Source organism: Rattus norvegicus, chromosome 5 (assembly GCF_021556685.1).
Source record: "Rattus norvegicus strain SHRSP/BbbUtx chromosome 5, alternate assembly SHRSP_T2T, whole genome shotgun sequence".
Lineage (NCBI taxonomy): Eukaryota > Metazoa > Chordata > Mammalia > Rodentia > Muridae > Rattus > Rattus norvegicus.
Genome location: NC_141538.1, coordinates 29,639,641 through 29,662,500, shown reverse-complemented (window position 1 = coordinate 29,662,500; position 22,860 = coordinate 29,639,641). Strand labels below are relative to the sequence as shown.

The 22,860-nt window shown below is 42.3% G+C and overlaps 1 protein-coding gene across 1 annotated transcript in view; it reads left to right on the top strand.

Annotated features, from left to right (window-relative positions):
• Positions 1-22,860, top strand: part of Dpy19l4 (dpy-19 like 4) — a 57,301-nt gene that overhangs the window by 12,695 nt on the left and 21,746 nt on the right. The window contains 9 exon segments of the mRNA NM_001305280.1: positions 1,688-1,778; positions 2,050-2,171; positions 2,716-2,861; positions 9,067-9,190; positions 12,305-12,439; positions 14,716-14,847; positions 14,945-15,043; positions 15,500-15,573; positions 20,298-20,456. Of these exon segments, the coding sequence (NP_001292209.1) occupies positions 1,688-1,778; positions 2,050-2,171; positions 2,716-2,861; positions 9,067-9,190; positions 12,305-12,439; positions 14,716-14,847; positions 14,945-15,043; positions 15,500-15,573; positions 20,298-20,456 (1,082 nt within the window).

The following is a 22,860-nucleotide window of genomic DNA, read 5'->3' as shown; positions in this document are numbered from 1 at the left end:
GTTTGGTTTTAAATTATGTGTATTTCACAGAATACATAATCGCTATAGTTACATGAAGTTCCTGAACAGGTAGGGTTATACAGTAAGACCTTGTCTCAAAAACAAACAAACAATAATGACCCCTCTGTCATTATAGTTATGCATGACAAGTGTAGGAATGTCACCTGGGAGCTGTCAGGAAGCAACCTCTCTCTCAGATTCTTCAGCCTAGCCATCTGCCATGCTGGGTCAGGCGACTGTATTGTATCTGAGAACGCCAGAGGTTTGAAAATATGGGTGTCCATGAAGAACATACACTCTCTCTCTCTCTCTCTCTCTCTCTCTCTCTCTCTCTCTCTCTGACGTCTTGGGAAATTAACATAAAATTCATGTGTCATGTAGCTTTCTGTATGCAGTCTGAAGCTGTTTTTGCGTTTCTGTTGTGCTTGCGTTTTTATTGTTCTTCCTTGGTGGAACATTTTTCACTTACACCATCATGGCCACATACACAAAGGTTTAGCTTTTCAAACATTAAGATCTCAGATTTTGAAGTGGGAATCCTTAGTTTGTATTATGTGTGGAAATAGCTAGATGTTAACAGATGATCTGCTCAGGGCTGGATTACAGTGCAGGGTTAGAGCTCTTGACCAGCAAGCGCAGGGCCTAGGGTTGGACTCCTGGCATGGAGGAAATAAGATTAGGGTCGAACCAAAGATTGATTTAGCGTAAAAAAGTACAAAACGTTCTGTGGTTTTTGTTCGTTTCCCATGGGGTCTCCCTGTGTGTTCTCTGGTTGGACTGGGACTTGCTAGTAGACTAAGCTTACCTCAGCTCACAGAGATCTTGCTTCTGCCTGCAGTGCGGTGCTGGAGTTAAAGTGGGAGACACCACACATGTCTTTTACCCTATGTTTTAAATTACTTTAGTTTTGGTTCTTTATAGTTGAATCTTGGGATTTTTTTTCTTTCTGATTTGGGAATTGAGCCAGCACCTAAAAATCCTCCACTACTGAGCCACATGTCCAGCCCCTAAGACTTGTAAATCTTGCTTATTTGGAAAACACTGAGAATGTATGGCTCTGCAAATGTACTTATTAAATTATAAACTAGCCTTCCTCTTTTCAATACGTAAGGTTATATATAATCATAAAAAACACTGCTTCCTGCATAAACTTATTTTCTTATTCTGGACATTTGGTTTTTAAAGTCATTTATATTTTTTAAAGAGAATCACACTGTGTAGTTCAGACTGGTCTGGAACTTACTATGTAGCCCAAGCTGGTCTCAAACTTGATCCTCCTGCCCCAACCTCCTCTGTGCTAGGATTACGGGCATGTACTACTATGCCTGGCTTTTCGTTTAAATTCTGACATTTCGGTTTATTGTCAGTACCTTCATACTATTCCTGCTGTTTATAGGGTATTCTTTGGGTTTTCCTTCTAGAATTTCCTTATATGTAAAACATATAACGCTATATCAGTTACAAACCATTTTAAACCTTAAGTGTTTTCACTAAAATGATTGCTAGACTATTGAGAAATTTATCTTATTAATATGGTAATTTAGGAAATTTTAAATATATACTTGAATAATATGGTGGTAAATGTGAGTTTAAAATGTGAAGGAAACAAACCAAACACAAGAAGATGAAGGAAAAGAGAAACACAGTGACATTCAACACTGACGTTTAAATACTTATGTCATTGCAGGAACTTGAACGAGAAATCACATTTCAGGGTGACAGTGCCATTTATTACTCCTATTATAAAGACATGTTAAAGGCTCCTTCATTTGAAAGAGGTATGGCCAACCACGGTTGCAATTGTTGTAATAATATTGTTCTGAAATAGAACACTGTTCTTAAAGATTACGAGCTTTAGGATGTGGGGATTTGTCTCAGGATGTAGGCGTTTCTTGTTATGTATGTAATAGGAAAGTTGGGAAGATGCGGCATCTGCTGTAGCGTTTGAGCATCTCTTTTCCCCATGTTATTTGTGATTACTAATGAGTAACCTGTTGAATCACTGTCAAAGCAGAACAGTAATCTGGAGAAAAACCATTATGTATTTAGGTGTTTACGAGCTGACGCACAATAACAAAACCATCTCCCTGAAGACTATCAACGCCATGCAACAGATGTCTTTGTACCCGGAACTTATTGCCAGTGTGCTCTATCAAGCAACTGGTAGCCATGTATGTATTTTTTTCTTACTTTATTATTTTTATTTTAGATTTGCTTCATGTGTATGAGCATTTTGCTTGTATATCTGTATGTGTTCCACATGTGTGCCCAGTGCTCAGAGGTCAGAGGACATTGGAGCCTCTAGGACAGTGGTTCTCACTCTGTGGGTCTTGACCCTTTTGGGGTCACATATCAAGATACCCTGCATATCATATATTTACATTATGATTCAAAACAGTAACAAAATGACAGTTATGAAGTAGCAATGAAGTAAGTTTGTGGTTGGGGGTCACCATAACATGAGGAATTGTATTAAAGGGTCACAGCACTAGGAAGGTTGAGAGCCAGTGCTCTAGAAGTTATAGATAGTTGTGAGCCACCATGGGGGCTCTGGGAACTGAATTGAGGACCTCTGCAAGAACAAAAATGCTCTTAACCACTGAGCCATCCCTCCAGCCCAGTTTTTTTCACTTTAGTGTCTGTTTTCTTGCATAGTTTTGTATCCTTGGGTTGTTTAACACCATCTTCTGTCATTCCCTTTCTTTTTACCTTTAGGAAGTGATTGAACCAGTGTATTTCTACATTGGCATTGTTTTTGGATTACAAGGAATATATGTTACAGCTTTGTTTGTTACAAGTTGGCTTATGAGTGGCACGTGGCTAGCAGGAATGCTTACCGTTGCATGGTTCCTAATTAACAGGTATGCAAAGGTTTTTTTTTTTTTTTTTGTTTTTGTTTTTGTTTTTGGTTCTTTTTTTTTGGAGCTGGGGATCGAACCCAGGGCCTTGCACTTCCTGGGCAAACGCTCTACCACTGAGCTAAATCCCCAACCCCTATGCAAAGGTTTTAAATTGATATTTACAACCTCTTTCTTAGTAGCTGTGGTAGTCATAGAGCTCTGAAAATATTCCCATTCTTACAGTGCTTACCTATAATCTGCAAACCTCTTGGTTGGTATGCTGTGTGGTGCAGTTTAGGTAGGATTCCCCTCAGGGCCTAAGCCGGTCAAAGCCGGTCTGGGAAGGTGGTTCATTGGTTGCTTGCTGTACAAGTATGTGAACTTGTGAACTGGAGTTCAGACTCCCAGAATCCATGTATGCTGGGTGGATGTGGGCTGCTGTGATTCCCGCTCTTAGAAGTCTCTGTGGAGCGAGCTGGTTAGCCCAAGTTGGTATTGGAAAGTTCTTGATTGATCCAAAGGCCCTACCTCAATGTAGAGTAGGATGGAGCACAGCCAAGGAAGAAGTCAACCTTGGGCCTCTTTACAGATGGCCGCATGCTCCCACACACATGACAACACACACAGGCGTGCGCACAGACACATGAAGGTAAAACAAAGCAGAAAGCCTCTCCAGCTGGTATAAGACTCAGAGATGAGTAGATTTACGGTGCCACACTGGCTTGAAGCTGAAAGACAATGAACTCTTCAAGCACGAGCTGGTGAAAAGACAGCTTGCTGCTAAGCCTGGTCCAAGAGAGTGGTTTCCTACAAATTGTCCTGTATCCTCCGCTGGTACACCATGACATGTGCATACTGAGTTTTAGGTACTCCTGGTCTGCTTAAAACCTTGACTCGAAATAATTTAGTCTTGCCCTGGCATAATGGTGCACACCTTTAATCCCAGCACTCAGGAGGTAGATGCAAGTGGATCTCTGAATTTGAAGCCTGCTTGGTCTACAAGTTCCAGGACAGCCAGGGCTGTACAGAGAAACTCTGGCTCAAAAGAAAAACAAAACAAAACAACAACAACAACAAAACCATAAAAAAAATCAGTTCTAGCCCAGGCATGGTGACATACCTGTAATTGCAACACTCAGGAGTTAAAGGTAGGAGGATCTCAGGAGTTCAGGTTTAGCCTGGGCTTTAAGAAGCCACCGTGTTTGCTTATTGCTGCATAAGAAAATAGCTGCTAATTAAAACATTATTTGACACAGTTGCTAGGGATAGAACTCCAAAGAGGCTTACCTGGTGGATCTGGGTCAGATATAACATAAGACGTTATTTCATATTAAATGTCTTTTACAACCTAATCCTGGAGACATGACATCACTCCATTATATATACTGTGGAAGATGATAACATTTACACTAGAAGGCAAGAACAATTAAGACCATTATGAAGACCTCTTTTCATTTGATCATTAAGTATTTATCATCACATTCAAAGAAGAAGCCTGGAAAACTTACTTTTCTTTTATATGGCCGAGGAACAACATACAGCTTTTTACAGCAAGGCAGGGACTCCATTGAGCCCGTTCCCTGGTCGTTTTTGTTTTTGAGACAGTCTTGCTTTGTTGACCAGGCTGGTCTCAGACTTACTGTAGCCCAGTGTGGTCTGAAATTCACCGTCCTCCCTAGTGCTGGGACTGCAGACGTGCACCCACGTGATGTCAGACATCGAACTGGGTCCTGTACATTCTGGGAAGCGCTGTACCAACTAAGCTACCCTCCTGGTTTACTTTTCTTCGTGGTCTTACACCTGCGTGTTGTACTTTGGTATCTACTGGTTTGGATATATCTTCTGAGTTACTTTCAGGGAGGAGATCTTATTTGTTGATGAGCTTTTTAAAAATGAAGATTTGCTTATTTTTATTTTATACACATAGGTGTTCCCTGCCAGTGTCACATAAATTGCTGGTGCTCACAGAGGCAGGAAAAGGGCATCAGATCCTCTGGCCTGGAGTTACAGGCAGCCAGTGCTTTTTCCCGAGGCTGTTTCCCCAGCCCCTGATGAGTTTCTTCCTGAAGGCTCTGACCTTAGCAGGGAGAAAAAGATTGCTTCCGGGAGCAGCGCTGGCTCTTCTGTCCCAGGAGCTACCCTGCTAAAGCTCTATTCCGTTTCTTTTCTGAGTTGCCTGCTTTTCTCTGCTGTGTTCTGGTATCCTACTTCCTTTGTAGGCTTCTCTGGCTTTCTCTTTTATCAACTCACACTTGAGGCAGTTGGCAGCTTCTCATCTTATCTGGAAGTCATAGCTTACGGTGTTTTCAGCAACGGTGTTTTCCTTAGCTTTGTTTCCTTTTAGTTTTTGTTTGAGTAATGCCTAGTATTGAGCAAGTGCTATACCATGAAGCCATATAATTGGCCCCTGATTCTGTGTACGTGTGTGTGTGTGTGTGTGTGTGTGTGTGTGTGTGTCTGTGAGTGTGTGTGTCTTTGTGTGTGTGTGTGAGTGTGTGTGTCTTTGTGAGTGTGTGTGAGTGTGAGTATGTGTGTGAGTGTGTGTGAGTGTGTGTCTGTGTATGTGTGTGTGTCTGTGTATGTGTGTGAGTGTGTGTCTGTGTGTGTGAGTGTGTGTGAGTGTGTGTGAGTGTGTGTGTGAGTGTGTGTGAGTGTGAGTGTGTGAGTGTGTGTCTGTGTGTATGTGTGTGTGAGTGTGTGAGTGTGTGTGAGTGTGTGTGAGTGTGTGTGTGGTGCTGATAGCTTTGTTGCATAGTAGATAATACAGTGTTCAGTGACATCTCACTGTAGTTTATTAATATCTCCCCATGAGAGGCAGGAAGGGAATCTAGTTTTACTAGAAAGATAAGTGAGACCAAGCACCAGTCACCTCACACCCAGAGTTCTCGTATTTGGCTTGAGCTGTAAGCTTTGGTGAAGGGAAGTGGTGGGAGGAATCCACAGTTAAGCAGTCCTGACCAGAATCTGGCTTGTTTTTGTTGTTTTTTCAGTTTTGGGTCTGGAAGGGGTTTGTGTCTCCCTTAAGAGGTTTTCATTGACTTCTTGCCTGAGGGTGACCCTGCTGTTCCCATTGTGTGAGGTTTGCTTCTGCTTGGGGGAGTTTGGAGACAGTTCAGCACCCATGAGGGAGTAATACCTTCTGCTTCTCAGGTTGTCTTGCCAGTGCTTGTCTGAGTGTGGGGCTCCCCTGTCCTGAATGCAAGGTGACTGCATTTAAGGATGAATGCAGACTGTCTCTCAGAGGCTTCTCTCACTGATTGTAAGCCGATGCCTTTTCCTTGGAGTTTTTACTGAGTATGGTCTCGATGATTTTGGGGGCAAGATTTGCTGGACCTATTGCTTTGGGTCTGAGTCAAGGAAGAATTTTAATTTTTTTTTTTCTGGGGCTGGGGACCGAACCCAGGACCTTGCGCTTCCTAGGTAAGCGCTCTACCACTGAGCCAAATCCCCAACCCCGAATTTTAACAGTTAAGAGTGGTATGGCTCCATCATGGCAGTCAGGGAGCAGAGAGCATAGTTTTAAATTATACACACTTAATGACTAGTGATGTGCATGTGCTTAGTTGGTAAAGTCTTGCAACCATGGGTTTTTCCATCCATGTACCAGTTCTCCAAGAACTCAGAAGTTTACTGTTATTTGCAGTGCTCATGGCTTTATGCTACAATCATACCCCGACTAGATAATAACTCATTTAACCCATTTAAACTATTTCATGTCTACCACAGGGTTAGTTACCTCTTCTCAGTTCCATGCATCCAACTTCCTCAAACTCCAGGGCAAATCTTCTGTGTGAGAATCTCCCAGAGTTCCTCTCTCTCTACTGGAACTCCTACCTCTTGTTTCCTGCCTTTTGCTAATAGGACATCAGCTTTTTGTTGACAGGTGAATGCTTCCACACAGTGCACACAAGATTCTTCCTACAGAGTCTCTTACTTCTTTTTTAATGGAAAGTTTTGGGTCAAGAACCTGTTCACACCTTCTGTTTTATAGTCCTGAGGTTGGACCTGTGGTACGCTCTGTAAGCACTGTAAATCTAAGCTGCACCCTCCCCTCACCCCATCCCCCATAAACCTAGGTCGGCAATGGACTTATGGTCTTCCTCTCTTGGCTTCTTGGGCTTTGTGTCACCATACCAGTTCTTGTTTTTTAGTGACATTGTTTACCTTCTGGTTATTGAGTTATAAGAGGTTTTACAGTTACGCTGGTATAACAGCGTTGTACTCAGTGATGGAGAGAGTATATGGTGGTAGTTCTACTATGCAGGCTATACTAGTTCTTCCTCCATGGGTAAGGATGCCTTGCTGGTAGTTTCTCGCATGTTTTGTCATTGTCAGGGATGTATATTTCAGAGGGTTTTCTTGTCTGTGTGCTTTATGTTTTCTCTTCTTCTTCCTCTCTCCTTCTTCCTCTCCCTCCCTCCTCTTTTGTTTTTATTTTTTGAAACAGTCTCTCAGTATATAGCCTTAGATAGCCAGAACTTTCCATGAGGGCCAGGGTGTCATCAAATTCAGGGAGATTGACCTGCCAGATCCACTTCCTGAGTGCTGGCATTAAACACATGAGTCAGCATACCTGGCCACATGCTTTCTTAGTAATGAAAACAGAAAGCTTTACATTTTGGTCAAGTATGGTGAGTTGGGTCTTACTGTTTTATTTTTCCATACATCTGTGTCATAATGAAGAGCTCTCTGCCAAGCCCAGAGTTGTTGGGAGTGCCATTGTGTGCTGTGCTTTGAATTGCCTCTTACATGGTCTCCAGTGTGCCACTACTGAGAGGTGGACATGAATGAGTCGGGGTCCTTATGCCTGGAACCACTGCCGTGGTGAAGGCCGTAGCTGGTGTGCACAGCCCTGCTTTCATACTCGGGCACTGTGCAAAACAGTTTTTGGTTGAATCAAGCTATCTTGTTCCTCTACACTAGTGAGGAAAGAGCTGGAAGGCCCCACCTGTGAGGAATGGACCCTTGCTAGACACTGAATCCCCTGCTGCCTTCCTTGATCTTGGATTCCCAGCTTCTAGAACTATGTGCAATACATTCTTTTTTTTTTTTTTTCCTCCTTTTTTTCGGAGCTGGGGACCGAACCCAGGGCCTTGCGCTTGCTAGGCAAGCGCTCTACCACTGAGCTAAATCCCCAACCCTGTAATACATTCTTTTGTTTATAAATTGCAAAATCCATGGTATTCTGTTATAGGAACAGAAACCCACCAAGATATAATATTCTTTTTCGTGGCATTTTTGAAAAAGATAAGTAAAAGCAAAAAGCAGAGATTTTCCAATGGACTTTTGTTTGCATTGTATCGTGTATATATGTGGGAATCAGAGGTGAACTTTCAGGACTTGTTTTCCCCTCCTACCATGTGAGAATTGTTTGTTGGAAACACCTTTGCCCACTAAGCCTCTCACTTCTCCTTCCTGAATTTGACTATTTTATACACTTTTATAATAGGTAACGAAAGGCTGGTTACAGTCTTGTATGCATGGAACTAATTGTTCTGATATCTGTCACTCTTTCTGTCACTTTTGTTTTTCTATGTTTAACGTTTTTGAGGCAGGGTCTTGCTATTTCTTTGACTGGTTTAGGACTTAATGTGCAGACCAAGCTAGCTCCAAGCTTGCGTCGATCTCCCTGCCTTTAGCTTCCACGTACTGGAACAACTGCTGAGAACCATGATGGCTCAGCAGTTAAGGGCACCTGATGCTCTTCCACAGGACATGGGTTCAGTTCCCAGTGCCCACCTGGCAGCTCACACGTGTCTGTGTAGCTCCAGTTCCAGGAATCTGATGCCCTCTTCTGGCCTCCAGGAGCACCAGGCTCACACATGGTACACGGGCATCCATGCAGGCAAAACACCCATATGCATAAAGTAAAATAATATTTTAAAAATAGGATAAAGACAAGCACAAGGCCCTGGGTTCGGTCCCTAGCTCCGAAAAAAAAAAAAGAAAAAATAGGATAAAGAGGGGGCTGGAGAGATGGCTCAGTGGTTGAGAGCACTGACTGCTCTTCCGGAGGTCCTGAGTTCAATTCCCAGCAACCACATGGTGGCTCACAGCCATCTGTAATGGGATCCGATGCTCTCTTCTGGTGTGTCTGAAGACAGCTACAATGTACTCATATAATAATAAATAAATCTTTTAAAAAAAATAAGATAAAGAGAAAAGTGCAGTGTAGCATTACACAAGTATATACCTCACTTCTGGTGTCCTCTATGGTTTATTTTAGGGTGGACACAACAAGAATCGAGTACTCCATTCCCTTAAGAGAAAACTGGGCTCTACCATATTTTGCATGCCAAGTTGCTGCACTTACAGGCTATTTAAAGAGAAATGTAAATACGTACGCAGAGGTAAGATGCAAACCTGTTTTATATATTACAGCCAATTCTGATGTTCTGCAAATATGTTTTGGTTGCTTTGTTTTGACACAAAAATTTCTTTAGTTCAGGCTGGCTTCAAACTCATTATGTAACTAAGGCTAGGTTTTGAGCACTTACTCTACCTGCCACCGTGTAGGATTGCAGTGGGCCACCATGCTGGGCTGCGGTGCCTAATTAAAGTAAGTCATATCAGGGGCTAAGTTGTACTCAGTGAAGCATACAAATTTGTTACATACAAGTACTGTGTAACATGTAGTAAGGTAGTTGTTACATCTTGTTTTTCTGTAATCTGATAACAGCCAAATAGTTTTGGGAAAACAGATGTTATACTGTTTTTAGTGTGGTTACATGAAGAATATCTCATTTTGGAAGTTAATCTATCCAAGTGTTGTTTTTGCCATTTCTCTTACTTCAGGAACATTTATGTCCTTTAGTCATCAGAACTTAAAAAGAAATATTCCTGAAGACACAGCGGTGGCCGGATGACAGTGTCTAAACTTTGATGGCAGTGTGGCATGTCCTTGTGTTCACTCACATGTCTTCCCTGACTGAGATTAGTAGGTTAGTCAAAGCTTAAGGAAACGTCCTCCTCTCAGATCATTTAGATGCATATTTAAATAAGTCTTTGTTACTGTTATTACCTCAATCCTATGGGCAGTTGAATGAAGCCTAGACACTGTGTCACAGAATAATTTAATAGAATGTATTGAAGTTGACTGGAATAACAGTCCTTTGGCAGTCTGCCAGTCTTAAGTTTCCTGCCTAGGAAGTGACCAGAATCAACTAACCAAGGTCTTCTAGGGAGTGTGTCTGTCTGGAAAACAGCACAGGCACTAGGGCTGGGGTACCTCTGTGGTAGCTGGCACGTGCAAGGGTTGGAGCTTCTACCCCAGCACCATAACCAAACACACCAACGGTGGGAGTTGATCGGATTCCTTCCTCTCTGTTTTATCCTCATGTGTATTTTATGTTAATAAGAAGCAAATACAAAAGGAAACCGAAAGGTAATATCCTTTTAATGGAGACCCATTTACAATGGTAGGATTATTTTTGATGATGTGTATAATATAATATATTACATATAATACATATATATTTCAATTTGCAAACATAAAATAATAAGCCAGGTATGGTGGTATATGTCTTTAATCTCAGTGCTCAGGAAGCAGAGGCAGGAGGAGCTCTGTGATTTTGAGGCCAGTCTGGTCTACACGGGGAGTTCCAGGGCAACCAGAGCTACAATAAAGAGATCCTGTCTCAAAAAACTTAGAAAAAATAAATGTAGCATGAAACATTGCAGTTAAAAAACATTAAAAAATAACAATATGGTATAATTGGGATAAAGTTTATAAAGAATGTTTTAAAATATGCAAGACCCTAGCTAGGTGCTGTAGTCCATACCTCTCATCCCAGCCCTTGGGCATGGAAAGCAGGAGTTCAGGTATATTCTTAGCTACATGATGAGTTCAAAGCCAGCCCTGTCAAAAAGAATAAAACAAAAATATCCCCCTAAAAGTAACATTGAGAACGGATGGATATGGTGCACTCTTGTAGTACCAGCGCATAGACAACTGAAGCAGCAAGATTTCCACAAGTTCAAGACCATTGTAGGCTCCAAATACCAAACCAGCCTGCCTGTGTAGCCTGACTCTGCTTAGAGACTCTATAAGCCTGACAGCCTGAGTGTGGTCCCCACAAGGAGAGAGCAGACACCAAAGTTGTCTGTCGGCCTCTACACAGGCGGCCCTCCCCCAGATTCTACACAATAATAAAAAAAAACTTAAACAAATTTTACTTAAAGAGTTACTACTGTTTTTAGGCAACAGTTTGTTTAGTTCTAAATAAACATCGTAAAAGCAGCTTTGGCAGTTCGTCTGTCTACACTGAGAACTCTCGAACTTGAAGGCTGTGCTGGGATGCAGGTCTGTGGGGAAGAACGCTTGCCCAGTAAGCCTGCGGCCTTGGGGTTGATCCCTAGTAGCAGCAGACAGTACTGAGCTATGGGAACTCAGCATTACAGGCCTGAGGTCTGCCATGATGTTCTGCATGAAGGTATGAAAGTTCAGCAAATACGCTTGCTGTGTTCAGGAAGTGTTCAAAGACATAGCCCAGGCTGGCCTCGGGTTCTCTTGCGGTAGTTCATAGAACCGAGATTACCCCAGGCATGGCTCATTTTCATTGTTAAGTAAAGTAAAGTAGCACCCAGTTTTGCATGGTCGATGTGTGCTGCATGGTCGATGTGTGCTGCATGGTCGATGTGTGCCGCATGGGAGGAAAACAGGTCAAACTTTGTTAAGAGTAAAACCTTGACTAGGCAACCCAGGCTCTTGATAGTTTTTCGGAAAATCAAATTAGCATGAACAAATAAAAAATACTATTTTAGGACAAAATAACATTACCAGCTATTCTAATAAAAATCAGTTTCAGGGCTGGGGATTTAGCTCAGTGGTAGGGTGCTTACCTAGGAAGCGCAAGGCCCTGGGTTCGGTCCCCAGCTCCGAAAAAAAAAAAAAATCAATTTCTTCTAAGTTTTGCTTTCTCTCTTGACATGAAAAAAAAATTGTGCCCCTTTTGTTGCCCCTTTGAAATATAATATGGGAAAGACAGGTGCTGGTACCTCTGTGCTTTGTTAAGGTCCTGCTGTGGTATTTTTGTTTGTTTGGCTGATATGTTTTGTTTTATTGTTTTTCTTTTAATAGTTATTTATTTTATGTATATATGACCGCACAGTCCTTGACACACCAGAAGAGGGCATCAGATCAAATTACAGGTGGTTGTGAGCCACCATGTGGTTGCTGGGAATTGAACTTAGGACCTCTGGAAGAGCAGCTAGTGTTCTTAACCACTGAGCCATCTCTCTAACCATTGTTTTATGTTTGTTTTTGGAAGTAAGGACTCTACATAGCTCCATCTGTGTCCTAGAACATGTTATGCAGACTAAGCTAGCCTTGAACTCATAGATGTCCACCTGCCTCTACTTCTCAGGAGCTGGGGTTGGGACATGCAGCCCCACACCTGGCCGGCCTGTGGCTTATCGGGTTTTCACAGTAGTGAAGTGACTGATTTTAGTTGTTTTTTTTCTAGAGGTTTTGCTACTTGTTGCTGAGTACCTCGACGTACACGTTCATGATGGTGTGGGAGTACAGCCACTACATCCTGTTTCTTCAAGCAGTCTCCCTGCTGCTGTTAGACATCTTCTCAGTGCAGCAAAGCGACAAGGTAGTGCGATGCCCTTAATGAGGAATTTAAAAGCAGAGACTAATGGTTTGTCTCTAAAAACCTCCTTTCCGGGCTGGAGAGATGGCTCAGCGGTTAAGAGCACCCGACTGCTCTTCCAGAGGTCATGAGTTCAATTCCCAGCAACCACATGGTGGCTCACAACCATCTGTAAAGAGATCTGATGCCCTCTTCTGGTGTATCTGAAGACAGCTACAGTGTACTTATATATAATAAATAAATAAATCTTTAAAAACCTCCTTTCCATTTCTTTATCCCTTATTCTCAACTCTTCAGAACTCTAATGAGCATCAAAATTTAAATTATCTGAACAGAGAGAACCTAACAGAGGGATTTAATAACCAAGACTGTGCACATAGTTCAGCGGTAAAGTACTTTGTTTAACATGTAAAGGGTCCTGTCCGATTTTTAACACCAAAAACCTCATAACATCACTGTCCAAAGCAGTCATTAATCAAGAATGTAAGTCATCTTAATAACTGCTTAGCTGAGAGGGTGATGATATGAGAGGCCCAAAAGCGTTATGGACAGAGCACCTGCTGGACGCAGGAGCTGTGTTGTAGGTGTTGGGAAAGTCGCACCTACTTTTGGGGCCTCGACAGGAAGGAACTGTTCTGCTGGGTTCCAGAACCAGCAGTCTTTTAGGTAAGGTTCCAAGGAAGTGCAAGCCAACAAGAGGCAAGAAAAGAGCGCCAATCTCCTTCTTCCTCTGGCTTTGCACTTTTCCTGAAGCCCCTCCTCTTGTCGGAGTTTGACTTGGCAAGAGGAGAACTGGATGTGAAGCTGAGAGTCACTCTGTAGCAACAGTGCACTCGTGCCAAGAGCAGGTTGAGCATTAGCCACACCAGAGACTCGGCTGTCTCCCAGGCCTGCGTGAGTACTTCCCGAGGGTGTCATTACTCGTCACAGTAAAATCTCTCTTTTGCGATTTATTTTTCAGTTATGCGTGTGTGTCTGTGCATCTGTGCACACATGAGGCCGTGCGTTGTAGTGTAGAAGGGCGTGTTGGACCTCCTGCGGATGGAGTCTAGGTGATTGTGAGCTGTTGGATGGTGGTACTAGGGCTTGAACTCAGTTTTCTGAAAGAGCAGTACCTACTATTAATCACTTGGGCATGGTTCCAACCCCTTTATTCTTCCTCTCTTTGTTTTAAAAATTTTTTTCAAGATTTATTCATTTATTATATATATAAATACACTGTAGCTGTCTTCAGATACACCAGAAGAGGGTATCAGATCTCTTTACAGATAGTTGTGTGCCACCATGTGGCTGCTGGGAATTGAACTCATGACCTCTGGAAGAGCAGTTGGGTGCTCTTAACCTCTGAGCCACCTCTCCAGCCCTGTTTTAAAATTTTTAAGTAACTTACAAGTGTTTTGTTCCGTGTCTGGATGTTTGGCCTCCATGTCTGTGTGCTACATGGATGCAGTGACCTGGAGGCCAGAAGAGGCCTTGAATCCCTGGGCACTAGAGATAGAGCGATCGTGAGCCCCAGCACTACTCTGTACCATGGATCCTCCTCCCCACCTTCAGACCCTGTATTCTCTGCTCTTTCTGGAATTTGTTTCTTTATTTTTGTTGTTGTTTTGTTTTCTTTTATGGAGACAGGGTTTCTCTGTGTAGCCTTGGCTGTCCTGTTACTTGCACTGTAGGCCAGGCTGGCCTTGAACTCATAGAGATCAGCCTGTCTCTGCCTCCTTTCTAAGCACTGGGATTAAAGGCATGTGCCACCATTGTCTGGCTTCCGTCTTCTGGTCTTCCTGCTCTCCATCCCAAGTCTGAGATTGCAGGCTGTCCACTACCACTCCCAGATGTGTGCAGTGCTCAGGACTGACCCAAGCACTCGGCAAACACTCTTCTAATTGAGCTGCTCCTCTAAGCTGTGACATTTTTTAACACAAGCTCTTGTTGTGTAGTCCTAGCGGCCTTTACTTGTAATCCTTCTGAGACTGCTTTCCAAGTGCTGGATTTGCTGACAGTGTGTACCACACCTACTTAAAGCTGAATTCGCAACAGGAAAGCTAACAGAAGGTGAAGTGTGGCTGTAAAGAATGCACTTCAGTTTTCATTTATGACTTTTTTAGCTCCTTGCTTTTTCTGTAGCATGCTAAGAAGCAAATGTTAAGCTCATTGTATTCCAAAACAATAAAAATACAGATTAAACACTTCCTAACACAATCCTAAATTATAGCAGAACATTTACTTAAAATGTCTATTTTTAAAATTAATTTTATTCTCTTTTATTTTTGTTCTAACAGGTTTATGAAGTATATAAAATCTACGCATTTTCTCTCTTCCTTGGGTATTTACTGCAGTTTGAGAATCCAGCTTTATTGGTATCTCCTTTATTAAGCTTAACAGGAGCGTTCATGCTTATTAAGTGCTTTCAGGTAATTAACATTGTCTTTCGTAAAAAGTAGCCTTACTATTTTAAATTGTTAATTTTATACTTCACTTTGTTTATGTGATTTGTTTTTTCCTTTGTAGCTAAATGTGAAAAAAGGAACGTTTGTGGCCAAAGTAATCAAAGTGTTTGAGTTTTACTTGTTATGTACTCTGCCAGTGACCTTAAATGTTATAGTAAAGGTAAGTACTTGGGATTCATGCCAGAGCAGTATGAGTAGAGGAATATGTTATGCCAGCTGTACCAAGAACAATGAGCTAACGAAGGATTAGAGTTTATACAAAGTTATCCCTAACAACACTGTATCAGAAACCAAATCAGCCAACAGAAATGTCTTCCGGAACAAGGGTTATTTAAATCAGCTGTCCTAGGATAAAATTTTCATACTCTCAAAATACCACTCCATTTTTATGCCTAAGCACGCAGAAAATGTATTCATGTTGTATACTGTGTGTTATTTATTATTTAACTCACTATTCTTTTAATCTGGCTGTATTTTCTATCATTAGTAACTGGAAATGAGTATACTGTTAAAAGCGTCGGCATAAGGGAGTATTTCTCTGTTTAAGTAACGTTTTCTTCTCTGTAAGAATGATGTCTCACAGCTTGGCCCTGGTGCCTGATTCTCTCTCCTCCAGATGTTTGTCCCACACAAAGAAAATGAGCACGTGCTGAAATTTCTTGAAGTAAAATTTGGACTCAATATGACTAAGTAAGTGTCACATTTACATGTTCCCTTGATCTGTAACCTGTAGAAAACAAAAGCAAGGACACTGGGTGGAGGGCGTGTGCACCTGGTTACATGTCACTTCGGACATAGTTTTGGATTTTATATAGAAGATTAGTTTTTGGTTTTGGTTTTGAGGATTGCCTTCAAAGCCTTTTGAATTACAGGCAGTTTCCTACCACGGAACTGTAATCCCTGCCCTGTAAAATAAATGACACTGATATTGGGAGTGGTGGGGTGGGGAAGGGAGAGTAGGGCCATAGCTCAGTTGGTAGGATGTCTGCCTGGTACGCACCGAGCCCCAGTTCTAACCCAGCACTGCAGGAGAGACATGGGTGGTGTGCTTGGGACCATGGCTTGAATACCGTGAGCAGCAGCATAAATAAGTACGTTCCTAGTCTCCTAAAAAGTAGATATACTCAGACCTTTAACAGCATTACAGCCTTTATTTATTCTCGTAGGTGGATATGTTGTGTATGTATGAGTAAGCATGTGTTTGGTAGAGATCAGAGGGTAAGGTTAGGGATCATGGATTCCAGGGATCAGACTCAGGTTGTCAGGCTTGCATAGGGAGTGCTTTTACTTATGAGTCATCTCACCAGCCTCATAGTTTTGTTTTAAAGATTTAATTCTTATTTATTTATTTGTTTGTTTGTTTTTTATGACAGGGTTTCTTTGTAGCCTTGGCTGTCCTGAAACTTACTCTGTAGTCCAGGCTGGCCTCAAACTCAGAGATCCTCCTGCCTCTGCCTCCTTCCTGAATACTGGGATTAAGGTGTGTGCCTTAATCTATGGCTATGTGTTATTTTTATTTATATGCATTCGTGTGTGTGCGTGTGCATGTGTGTGTGTGTGTGTGTGTGTGTATGTGTGTGTGTAGGTCTGTATGTACCCTTGAATGAAGGAACCAGATTCCTTGGAGCTGGAGTTACAGGTGGTTGTGAGCCATCGGATGTGGTAGCTAAGAACTAAACATAGGTCCTCTGCAAGACCCTTAAGTACTACTGCGTTCTCTCTCTCTCTCTCTCTCTCTCTCTCTCTTTCTCTCTCTCTCTTTTAAATGAGTACACTGTCACTGTCTTCAGACACACCAGAAGAAGGCATCAGATCCCATTACAGATGGTTGTGAGCCATGTGGGTGCTGGGAATTGAACTCAGGACCTCTGGGAGAGCAGTCAGTGCTCTTAATCACTGAGCCATCTCTCCAGCCCTCTCCTGCTCTTTCATAGTATTTTTAGGGCTTTGTCCTTTGGTGAAGATTAATAGCACAGTCTACAGTTAGAGTAAGTAAAGACTAAAAACGAGGACTACAGATGTAACTAAGGGGTAGGTGCTGGCCTAGGATGTACACAACCCTTGGTTTGATCTCCAGCACTGCAGAAACATGAGTGAAATGGCCAATAACAGCTATACTAGCACTGTGAATAAAAGGGTGGTAGCAGGCTCAGTGTGGTCAGGTGCTTGCCTCGAATGTGAGAGACCCTGCGTTTGATCCCCAGTACTGCCAAATAAGAGGGAAAGAAAAGGGCAGAAGACAGGCAGAAAGATACTTGTTTCACAAAACAGTCTCATATTGGGTTTATAATAGTATAAATATTATAGTATAATTAAACTAGAAGCTGGCTGGGTTTTTAATTACAAAATAATGTGTTTCTAGTTTTATGAAACAACGTGGAAGAATGACTTTATATACTGACAGTTTCTATGTGTATAGCAGATGGTATTTGTTTACACACGTCTCACGTTCTGAGAAAGTTTATATATGATTGAATATTAAATTATATATGATTTAATTATATGATTGCAGACTGAATTCCTTACTGTGAGATAACATCGTTAGCAAATGCAGTGTGTGATGTGTGTGTTCATTTGCTGTGGTAACTATCATTAGACAACTCTCACAGGCCGAGGATGTAGGCAGTAAGAGCTGTGGTTGCTCTTCGTCAGGGAAGTCCGTGTTCCATCGACTTTATCCCTAACCCAGAGCCTATCCTACAGTTCTAAGGCTGCGAGCTGCTTTGAGCCAGTGTTTATTAGTTGGTATTTAGGTAGTACCCTGTAGTAAACATGCCAACTATTAGACTTGCTTTACAAGGGTAATACACGACTAGGTGTTATAAGGTTAAGACATAGTCTTTTCTCCCAAAACCATCACCCTCAGATTGGCTGTTTCCCCTAGCACCGTAGATTGAACACAGGGCCTTGCACATGCTCAGCAAGCACAGAACTACTGACCTACATTCCTCGCCCAATTCGTTTTTTACAAATCAGTGATGTGTGTACTATAAATAGCGAGTGTGTGTGCTTAAATGTGCTAGTTATATGTTAGAATTTGGAATTCACCAGAATTTCAGGAAATATTTCTCTAGAGACAGATTTCTAAGAACCGCCAAAGACAGATGGCTTAATGGTTAAGAACACTACTGCTCTTGCTAAAGATCTGGGTTTGTCTGGTTCCTAGTACCCACTCCCATGGTCCTACGTAACTCCAGTTTCAGTGGATCTGATATTCTCTTCTGGCTTCCTCCAGCATCAGCCGTAAATGTGATAAACATCACATGCAGATGAGGCACGCATAAGATAATAATAGGGAAGGCTTAACATTTTTTTAAAGATAAGGAATGTTGTTGTTATTGTTGTTGTTTGTTTAAAAAAGTAGCAGGGTGGTGTTGACACATCTTTAATCCCAGCCCTCGGGATTAAAGAGACAGATGGATCTCCAAGTTCGAGGTCAGCCTGGTTTGCAGAGCAAGTTCCAGGACAGCTAGAGCCACACAGAGAAACCCTGTCTCAGAAATAAAACAAAATAAGAACAACAACCAACAACACAAAAAGAACCACCAGAGAACCGTTAAAAGATACACAGGATACCCATCAAGCTCTTGGATATAAAAGAAGCCATTTTAGTCTTGTGCTGCAGGTGTAGACAGCCTTAGGTTCATGTACAGTACACAGATTGAACATACAGTCACATGCCTGTGTTCTTGGTTCTTGGTAAGGTGGGAAATAGGAGGATCAGAAGTTCACGTCCTCCTCAGCTACACAGAGGATTGGTGTTTATGATGCCTTGAGATACATAAAGCTGTGCCTTAAAATACTAGCACTAATAATAATGGCTTGCCTTAAAGTACTAATATTAATAGCAACAACAGTGATAGCATCCCCAGCCCCAAAACATAAGACACTTCGGTAGCATCGTCTTTAATGGTTCTATGGTCCTGTGTAGCACATTGTCAAAATTTAGCTTATTTTTAAAGATGCAGTCATTTTTGAATAAGACACTTTTGTTCTACCCTTTAACACTTTTTAAATTTTGTTACTTTATATGTATAAGCGCTTGCCTGCATATATAATGTGCACCACATATGTAAATGCCCTTGAAGGACAGAAGAAGACATTGAGTCCCCTGGAACCGAAGCTACAGGTGGTTGTGAGTCTGAGTGTACTCGTGTGCACATCTAGGAGCCCGAGGAGGTCAGGAAAGGGAATTAGATCCCCTGGAACTGGAGTTAAGCAGACCAAAGCCAGGTCCTCTCGAAGAGCAGCCGGTGCTATTAACTGCTGAGCCATCTCCCTAGACGTTAATGAGCACTTCTGAATGTCTCCCTCTCTTCCCTGCGATGTGGCTCAGTATTAGAAGTGCTTGTCTCAATGAGGCCCTGGATTTAACCCTCAGCTCAGCAACTGGAAAAATGAATTTGCTTTGGGCTTTACAGATGGTCACAGTTTCATTGTCTGAGCCACCCCACAAAATGCTCATGTCAACCACCTAAGACACTAGCAGGCTTAATTTTGCTCACAGTTTCATAGACTTCTTAAGAGTTTTTTTTTTTTTTAATTGATTTTTATTTTATGCGTATGGTGTTTTGCCTACACGTATGTCTGTGTACTACTTACCTGTTCTCTGGAGGCTAGAAGAGGGCGTTGGAGGCTCTGGAACTGGTCTTAGAGCTAGTTGTGAACCAACGTGGGACTGCAACCTGAATGTTGTACAAAAGCAGCCAGTGTTCCTAACCACTGAGCCATGTCTCCAGCTCTGGTTTCTTCAGGCATTTCTAAAAAGAGATAGATAGAGATAGAGGTAGAGATGGAGGATGGGGGAGAAAGAGCTTGCACACCCACGTGGCATGTCTGTGGAGGTCAGAAGTCAAATCAGAAACTTTGTTTTCTTCTTGCCGGTGGCATTGAGCTCAGCCTCTCAGGCTCACAGTGAGCCTTTACCCATCAAGCTGCCTTACTGCCTCCATTGCCTACATCATGACGGTCGTGGTCATTGGTCCCACTGTCTGATCCATGGAGCGTATGGCGAAAGAGGTTAGGAAGTAGGGGGTGGTGGTGGGGGTACATATTTCAAAGTCGTCTTCCATCCAGGGACCTACCCAGTACTGCTGTCAGAGTATGAGTCCATTGGGCTCATGACCTATCCGTCCCTGTAGCTTCTACCCTAGAACACTGCTGGTGGGAGGTTAGCCACAGGTCTTTCCGGAGGGCCTTGACTTCTAACCTTGAGTCTGTAAGAGATGCAGCGGTGTCCACTCGTGAGCAGCTTAGATGAAGGCACGTGCTTCATTGTAGCTGACCGTTACTGCTAGGAATGAGTAGATCTAGAGAATGTTTTACCTTCATTTTTACTGAGATTTTTAAAATACCATTGTGTTCAGCAGTTCAAAGCACGTGTGGTTTTAATGTTCCTTGTTTTGTCTTTTTAGGAATTTTACATTGAACTGGCTCCTTTGTCAAGAATCTCTCCAGGCACCGTCCCAGGATTTTTTTTTACGATTGACACAATCTTCCCTATTGCCATTCTATGTTTTAGTGTTAACTATCTGTCTTCTTTCTATGACACAAGTTACTTTTAGGAGGATGAGGTAAGTGCTTATAATAATCAACTGTATTACTAATTAATGTATTTTAAAGATATAAAATGTTTTAAGGTGTGTGTGTGTGTGTGTGTGTGTGTTGGTCTGGTGCTGGGGTTTGAGAACCAGGGCCTTGTGCATGCTGAATATGCTTCGCCACTAACCACTAAGTTGTACCCAGATCCAGGTTTTCCTTTCTTGTCTTTTAATTAATTAATTAATTAATTAATTTTGAAGAGGCAGGGTTTGGGACTTTGGTGGAACTATGGCAGAACCCTTAACTAGGTTGCTCTGGGTTCAGCTCTGAAGGGGACAGGAAGGAGCACGAGAGGTTTTGTTGTGCCCTCTACATGGCCTAGAACTCACATTTTTAAGCAGTTCTCTTGGCTCAAAGTCACCAAGCCACCTCACAGCTTTTCAATGCTGTGTTCATTTTAGAGCATCTAATTCTATTCTTTCTTTATTGGTCATTATAAATTAATCAGAAAAGCAGATGTTTAGTTTAATACCTCTGAGTATTTATATGGATATATAAATAATAGGGTAAGCTTTTACAGACTCATTTCACACAATTTACTACAATTTTAACTTAATTAAGAATAATATATTTGGGGGCTGGAAAGATGGCTCAGTGGTTAAGAGCAACAACTGCTCTTCCCGAGGTTCTGAGTTCAAATCCCAGCAACCACATGGTGGCTCACAACCATCTGTAATGAGATCTGTTGCCCTCTTCTGGTGTGTCTGAAGACAGCTACAGTGTACTCATATATAATAAATAAATAAAATATTTAAAAAAAAGAATAATATATTTGGCTAGGCATGGTGACATATGCCTTTAATGTCAGCACTCAGGAGGCTGAGGCAGGCTTATTTCTGATTTCGAGGCCAACCTAATCTACAGAGCAAGTTCCAGATTAGCCAGGGTTATACAGAAAAACCTTACCTAAAGAAATGTTCAAGGGCTGGAGAGATGGCTCAGCGGTTAAGAGCACTAACTGCTCTTTCAGAGGTCCTGAGTTCAATTCCCAGGAACCACATGGTGGCTCACAACCATCTGTAATGGGATGCTCTCTTCTGAAGTGTCTGAAGAGAACTACAGTGTACTAGCATATAGATAAAATAAATAAATCTTTAAAAAAAAAGAAATGTTCAACATCTTTAGTCATAAGGGAAATGCAAATCAAAACAACCCTGAGATTTCACCTCACACCAGTGAGAATGGCTAAGGTTAAAAACTCAGATGACAGCAAATGCTGGCGAGGATGCGGAGAAAGAGGAACACTCCTCCATTGTTGGTGGGGTTGCAGACTGGTACAACCATTCTGGAAATCAGTCTGGAGGTTCCTCAGAAAATTGGACATTGAACTACCTGAGGACCCAGCTATACCTCTCTTGGGCATATACCCAAAAGATGCTCCAACATACAACAAAGACACATGCTCCACTATGTTCATTGCAGCCTTATTTATAATAGCCAGAAGCTGGAAAGAACCCAGATGCCCTTCAACAGAGGAATGGATACAGAAAATGTGGTACATCTACACAATGGAATATTACTCAGCTATCAAAAACAATGACTTTGTGAAATTCATAGGCAAATGGATGCAACTGGAAAATATCATTCTGAGTGAGGTAACCCAATCACAGAAAAACACACATGGTATGCACTCATTGATAAGTGGCTACTAGCCCAAATGCTCAAATTACCCTAGATGCACAGAACACGTGGAACTCAAGAAGGATGATCAAAATGTGAATGCTTCACTCCTTCTTTAAAAGGGGAACAAGAATACCCTTGGGAGGGGATAGGGAGGCAAAGTTTAGAACAGAGGCAGAAGGAACACCCATTCAGAGCCTGCCCCACATGTGGCCCATACATATACAGCCACCAAACTAGACAAGATGGATGAAGCAAAGAAGTGCAGGCCGACAGGAACCGGATGTAGATCTCTCCTGAGAGACACAGCCAGAACACAGCAAATACATAGGCGAACGCCAGCAGCAAACCACTGAACTGAGAACGGGACCCCCGTTGAAGGAATCAGAGAAAGGACTGAAAGAGCTTGAAGGGGCTCGAGACCCCATATGTACAACAATGCCAACCAACCAGAGCTTCCAGGGACTAAGCCACTACCTAAAGACTATACATGGGCTGACCCTGGACTCTGACCTCATAGGTAGCAATGAATATCCTAGTAAGGGCACCAGTGGAAGGGGAAGCCCTTGGTCCTGCCAAGATTGAACCCCCAGTGAATGTGATTGTTGGGGGGAGGGCGGTAATGGGGGGAGGATGGGGAGGGGAACACCCATATAGAAGGGGAGGGGTAGGGGTTAGGGGGATGTTGGCCCGGAAACCCCGGAAAGGGAGTAACAATCGAAATGTAAATAAGAAATACCCAAGTTAATAAAGATG